We start from the raw sequence: 6,821 nt of genomic DNA, 5'->3' as shown, positions 1-6,821 counted from the left end.
TAAAAATATATTTCCACCAGACGAGGGCGCTTCACTCCACACTTCGAATACTACAAACTGAAAACTTCAGTTCTTTCATGAAATAAATTGGTTAGCCACATTAGCAATTGTTAAAAATGTCTGATTTTTCGTTTGTTTTTGTATAGTGACCACGCTACATGTGTTCACGTGTCTAGAATCTGGTAGTAGACTGTAGTAAGCCTAAAACCTGACTCTGGGGACAGTCCATTCTACTATGCTCATACTGGGTAGGTCTGCATCTCAGCATGCAGTTTTAAAGGAGGAACTTGGTCTTTAAATTTACTTTTAGATTAACATATCAGGCCACACGTATCAAATCACTTTTATAACATCCTGCAGTCTCCTGAATACAGGCTGGTGATTGTGTGCATAGCCGTAAGCCAGTATTTTCAAACGATGTAACAATGATCTGTTAAGGTTACACAAAATAGTTTTTCATGATCTGATTTATTGATATAAAGATTTATTGATGGAAAAATGGCAGTTTGTACTCAAAGGATTAAGAATAAAAAAAGTTTTCCAGTTTTGAATAAATATGAAATACCCAAATGCTTATGGAATCTATAACAGTCCATATCAGCCTGGTCTTCAAGTAATCTGAAGGTGATTTTACACGTTTCACAAAAGAGGGCCCCCCTGTTTCTGAAAGTAGTGAGTGAACTGCGTGTTTTCTCTTCTCCCATCCCCCACTTTATCTATCTCTCTCTCTCTCTCTCTCTCTCTCTCTCTCTCTCTCTCTCACTCTCTCTCCCCCTTCTCCCCCATCCCAAAGGTCAGGTGACAGGTCACACACTCAAATACTGCCTCCTGGACCCTGCAGGGTCAAAGAGGGTGGGTTTCAACAGTAGGCGGGGTTGAAGTTGATTGACACAGTCTCTAACCAATACTTCGATGTTAAGTCTAGGATACCGGATCTTTTTGCTAAAAAAAAAAATAAAAAAAATATTCATTCACTGATTATGACGTTCGCTTGTATTGATCCGCCATCGGTACTACCCCCACGTCGATTAGCATAAGGGGCATGCATGCGCACACCCACACACTGCTTGGATAAAATATAAACCGGCTTGTAGGATACTAGGCCTGCTTAATTATCTAGAGTCAGTTATTGATTATGCACAGACAGCTAATTTGCTTCTGTTCATCACTTTTTTCACTGCCAAAATGTTGATCCTTTTGAAAAAAATTATATTTGTCTTCGTTATTATTTTTAAATTAGTTGTTTAAAATACGTTAGTTCATTTATGTAATTGACAAGTTAATCTTTAGGTCAATTAAATCAGAAACAATTTAGACCAAAAAAAAAAAAAGTCATCCGAATATTTTGAGTATACAGGATTATTTCCTGGGTAGACTATGACAGTATTTTGCGTTCTCTTCGACTGAGAATATCGCTTAGGGTGTTGATACGGAGGCAATTCATTATCCTGTGATTTCCAGAGACGACTGTGAGAAGTCGGCTCACGTGTCTGTTTCACCGTTGTTCGCTAACATCTGGTCCTTTTGTTCAGATGGTCCAAAGGTCCGGCGATGGCGAAAGGGAGGTCACTCTCCTCCTCCACCGGAGAGGACCGCGAGAAAGAAGATCGATATACGTGCGCACCGTCCGGATGCCCATCTGGCGTTATCAATTCCCCTCCCTCCTTCTGTGCGTGTGGAGGGTTGAGAGTGTCACTTTAAAAATTTATTCCATTACTGATTGCATATTTACAGTGTATCTGTAACACAATCCAAAGCATTACTCTATCCAAGTGATCTAATCTGATAGCCTTGTGGATTACATTTTAATCTGTTAGGTCCTCTACAGTACCACCCAGCATGGCCACCATGTGCAGACGCATGCACCACTTAGCAGTAAATAGTGTGTAAACGTTGTCCATATAAGCAACATGTGCCTGCTCCTACGGTCCAGCGAAGCTGTGAAGATCTTTTGCGTCAGTACGCCTCCTGTCAAATCGATAGACCCCACCAGTGTAAACGTCCCAGACACATGTAGAAAGTTCAGGAGTCCTGAATATGATTATTTAAAAAAAACAACTCATGGCGATCATGCTCGTCTGTTTCACAATTTTGCCGAAGATGGTGTACGCAGGCACCTACGAGACAACTTCAGTGTCGATGACTGCATGAAATCCGGAATCTTTCAACATTTATAGTCAAATTAAATACCCACGGAAACAAATCTCGTGTTAAAGTTGAAAGATCCCGTATTCACATGGCACAAATCACTCTAAAATGATTGGACACTTAAATTTAGCGTTAAGGGGATCGTATAAAGGCAGGACTCGCACCAGAGATTCTCTCAACTGCAGTTTCCAGTCGCACACTTTAAGGGAAAGAAGTGAATACACAGAACGCTCAGTAGGAATATAATGCGCGGAAAATATTTTACACTTTTAAATAAATATATTTATCCCATACTGATACTGTTGCAGGGACGGGAATCGTTCACACGATTAGAACCATTCAAAAGGCAGAAGAAGACTAACGCTACAGGCTAAGCGGTCCTTGTTCAGTTGTAATGCAGTCCAGTTCGCAATCATCTTTAAAAATAATACACTAATTAATCAAGGATTGCTTTTACTGTTACTGTACCGGAATACAATTAGTCCTACTTTCTTTGTGTCCTGCTTACATAACGTGACATGTAGACCTATTCCGTTACTGCCTGTGCGTGTGCTTGTGTGAGGGGACGAGGCTTAATTCAAACTATTTAAACTGATGTAACCGCTCATCTGTTTACCGCGGGAAACGTGTGGTAAATCTTTATCACAGGCTCTTATAAGACAAACCTAAAACTATGTTTATAGGCCTATAAATCCATGGTTTTAGACCGTTGCCTAATCCTGGTATTAACAGTCCATAATAATCATGTAAATTCCTTCTTAAATTTATAATACTGTGACTTTATTCTTAAATTTATAATCCCACGAGTTCCTTCTTAAATTTAGAATCCTGTGAATTGTTTCCTAAATTTTAAACCATTAGGCCTACAGAAAACTGCAGAAATCATTGGTTAATGTTTTCCGATATGAAGGTATGGGATATAAACTTAAAATCGCATCTCTTGAGTTGTAATTATTAATCTATAAAGACTTGATCAGTGCTCTCTAACACAAGCAGGTTACGAGCAAAGTCACTATTTGAAAAGAACACGTGGGACGGTCCAACCGCACAACGCACGCCTAAGGAAGTGTCCATCCACGCCACACCAAAAAAGTAATCCCCCCTCAGTGGTCAGCAGTGCGTGCACTCCTGTTCCAGTCCAGAACGTAGCAGATGTTGTGGAAGCAGCCTTAGACACTTAGCATGCACGAACACCTCAAATAAATGGCGTGTTTTAAGAGGGAATTGTACCAGCATTGGCTGTTTTTTGCAGTATTTCTGCCAATCTCAGGTACAGTACTCTTCTCCTGCATGTCTGATGTGTGAGGTAGATCGTGTAGCTTCTAGCTGGTTATTTGTTTTATTCTCACTGGTCTAGCGAGAGAGGGGAGAAGTTAGGCGAGAGCGCACTCTGGCACATCGCCTCCTTTTCTAGCTCTAATGATAGCCAAACTGACTCGTATAGCTAGCGGAGCTACTGTGTGTTAGTTTATAACGCTTTAATATGGTTCGAAATGTTTCATTTACGTGTTTGTACATGTGTGTAAACTGAGCCGAGTGCTGACCGTTAGGATGGAGCCCCGCGGTAACGTCCCGGTAACGTCCCGGTTACTCTCGCCGTGCGCTCGGAGCCACCTAAGAGTCGCACATCATTTGAAGTAGTTCAAACGCGGCTCTGATTTCCTTTACCTCTAAATGAAACAACAAAGCAGGAGACCGTGTTAATGTTAGGCTTAATTTCCAAGAGAGGGCAATTAGTCGTATACAACTTTAATGTAACGTTTATTGTGATTATCTTTTCAACAACTAAACTTTCGAAACTTTTTAACTTCTCGTTAACCGGGTTATTCTTTCATGGCTTCCCAAGTCAACTTAAAAGCTAGGCTTTAAAATTTTAAACACGTTAAAAAAGAATTAAACATTAATACCATTTTCTGAACTTTTACAGTCATAGTCACCCTTTTTGTAGTTTAGATCTTGAAATAGTGTCAGTGATCCATTCTACTGCGTGGTTGAGTGGTCCATACATGCAGGTAGTAGAGCTGTAGAAAACATCTAATCGTTTTGGGTGTCAGAAAACATGCGATGGAATACATTCAGCTGTTATTGCTGCTAGTTAACGTTTCTCAGAGAGGTGATTTCTCAGAGATGTCTTAACTCCTGTCCCAAAGCCGTGCTGTAGAGCGCCTTTTCAGAGCGAGTGAAAGAGCTGTACTCTCTTCCCCCACCATCTGCTCTGGTCTTTTGGGTTTGTGTGAGGAAGCTCGCCACTGTGTGATCAGTGCCGTGTTTCAGAGTCACCCTTCTCCCAGCTTCCTGACTTTAGCAGGCATGGAAAAACGGATTAGGCTGCGTGAAACGTAATCACTAAAAGACGTAGCGTGCCCTGGGACCGACACACATGTACACCCGGGTCCTAGTCCTTCAGAGTAAGAGTCCTATTTCTTCAGACTCAGAGTCAGAGTCCTAGTCCTTCAGACTGAATCAGAGTCCTAGTTCTTCAGACTCAGAGTCCTAGCCCTTCAGACTGAGTCAGAGTCCTAGTTCTTCAGACTCAGAGTCCTAGCCCTTCAGACTGAGTCAGAGTCCTAGTTCTTCAGACTCAGAGTCCTAGCCCTTCAGACTGAGTCAGAGTCCTAGTTCTTCAGACTCAGAGTCCTAGCCCTTCAGACTGAATCAGAGTCCTAGTTCTTCAGACTCAGAGTCCTAGTCCTTCAGAGTAAGAGTCCTAGTCCTAGTTCTTCAGAGTCAGAGTAGCGTTGTTTAGTCCTGAAGGTTGTGTATGAATAGCCACCTCTGTCAGTCTATCCCTTCGCTCATCTCTTTCTCTCCTGTCTCACTCAGCTACTTCTCATTCCTTCTCTCCCTCTGCAGGTGTGTTATGCTTCAGTGAGTTATTCTTTGTTAAGGAACCACGCGATGTGATAGTTTTGCGTAAGGACGCCGTGGTTTTGGACTGCCGGGCCCAAGGGGAAGCCCCTGTCCACGTCCGCTGGTTAAAAAATGGTTCTCCGTTCGCGGAGTCAGAGCGGGCTTACCTCCTCGCCAACGGATCGTTGTTCATATCGGAGGTGGAGAATCGTAGAGGAGACCAGTCGGATGAAGGCTTATACCAGTGCCTTGCTCAGAACAAATACGGAGCTATCCTGAGCCAGAAAGCTCGCCTGACTATCGCAAGTAAGTTCAAATGCCCCCTTACCGTCACCAAATGCCCCTCTCAGTACCAAAGTGCCTGTCAAATACCCAGATTGCCCACAGGAAGACCAATACCCAAATAAACCCAGATCAGTCCTCTTCTGGTGACTGCTGTTAGAATACAGGGAAGTGACTGCTGTTGTGCACTAAAGCAGCAGAGAGGAGCTTTGCTCTCTGAAGTTGTGTGTGGTCTGTGATGCCTGCATAAGGTCAGTGCTGAGTTTCCTGAATCCCTGAATAACCTGGTGAAGGACGCTCAGCTCAGGCTGTTGGGTTCCACTCTGTTAAAATCTCTGCTTCTGTCAGGGGGGTCAGATTACCTCCTGCTGGAAGGCATGTGAGTCATGTAAGAGCTGAGAACAAGGTGAGAGAGAAAAGTGTGTGTGTGTGTGTGTGTGTGTGTGTGTGTGTGTGTGTGTGTGTGTGTGTGTGAATAGCATTCTGTTTTCTGACATGAGGGTCTGTATATACTCTACTTTTTATGCGTAAGTCATGGGACATTAAAGCTAAATGATCTGTAATCTTTACTGCACACAGACAAAAGATGACTGAAGTAGATGTGAACAGTATGACATTCTTTGACTCATTTTGGAAAGTAATTCACTCCCTGTGACACTCCTGCATTTCACCCCCTGTAACACTCCTGTGTTTCAGCCCCTGTGACACTCTTTCAGCCATGCTTCACCCCAAAGCTGCAGTATAGAACACATGAAAGGTTTGTTTACTCTGAGTGAGTCAGACATTTGAGCTGTCCCTTCAGTAAATTACAGCAAAAAATGGAAATAGAGCAACTCAAAACCCGCCTCCAGCTGGTTAGTTTCCATGCGGTGCTTGATGGCACTGGTGTTGTTTCCTTTTGCGTGTGCTAGGGTGTGCTCTCAAGGTTTCATACTTCACCTGGGGATCGTGTTCATCCCTGCACACAGTAGCCCTGATTCACCTGTATGCGAACACCCCTCTTTCACAGCTCACGTGACTCACTGGGTGTTGTTTTCTAGTGTTCTGTTTTTGAAGGTTAAAAAACTTACTGTTAATAAGGGCTTTAAGGCCCTGCTTACAGAGTGGACAGGGGTCATTATACCCAAGTATGAGAGAATGTCTGCACTGGTCCTGAGACGTGGAGAGAATGCCTGCATTGGTGTGTAAATGAGGTCTGAAAGGTTAGGAGCTGTGTGCAGGATGCAGTCAGAGCACAGCAGCACAGGGCGGACCACCCCATTCATATCCCCCTAGCTTTGATGTCCCCGACGCTCGGCCGAGGATATGCTTTCCTTTTAGCTTGGGTAGGTCTGAGTGCATAAGTGTGTGTGTGTGTGTGTGTGTGTGTGTGTGTGTGTGTGTGTGTGTGTGTGTGTGTGTGTGTGTGTGTGTGTGGTGAGAGGAGAGGGTCAGTAGTGGAGACTCTGCAGGGACTCTCTCCCCCTCTCTGGTGCTCAGGTTTTCTGACACACAGTCTCAGGAGAGGCGTTTAGTGTGGGGAGGTTGTCACTCAGACCCTC

At 43.5% G+C, this 6,821-nt stretch overlaps 1 protein-coding gene across 1 annotated transcript in view; it reads left to right on the top strand.

Moving 5' to 3' along the window:
- The first annotated feature begins 3,294 nt into the window (after positions 1-3,294).
- The window catches only part of prtga (protogenin homolog a (Gallus gallus)), a 38,650-nt gene continuing 35,123 nt past the window's right edge, over positions 3,295-6,821 (top strand). Inside the window, exons 1-2 of the mRNA XM_035524867.1 lie at positions 3,295-3,418; positions 5,002-5,304. Coding sequence (XP_035380760.1) covers positions 3,352-3,418; positions 5,002-5,304 — 370 coding nt within the window. The 5' untranslated portion in view covers positions 3,295-3,351. The remainder of the gene's footprint in view (positions 3,419-5,001; positions 5,305-6,821) is intronic.

Source organism: Electrophorus electricus, chromosome 4 (assembly GCF_013358815.1).
Source record: "Electrophorus electricus isolate fEleEle1 chromosome 4, fEleEle1.pri, whole genome shotgun sequence".
NCBI lineage: Eukaryota > Metazoa > Chordata > Actinopteri > Gymnotiformes > Gymnotidae > Electrophorus > Electrophorus electricus.
Note: the sequence above shows the minus strand (reverse complement) of the source record. Positions and strands in the feature narration are given on the sequence as shown.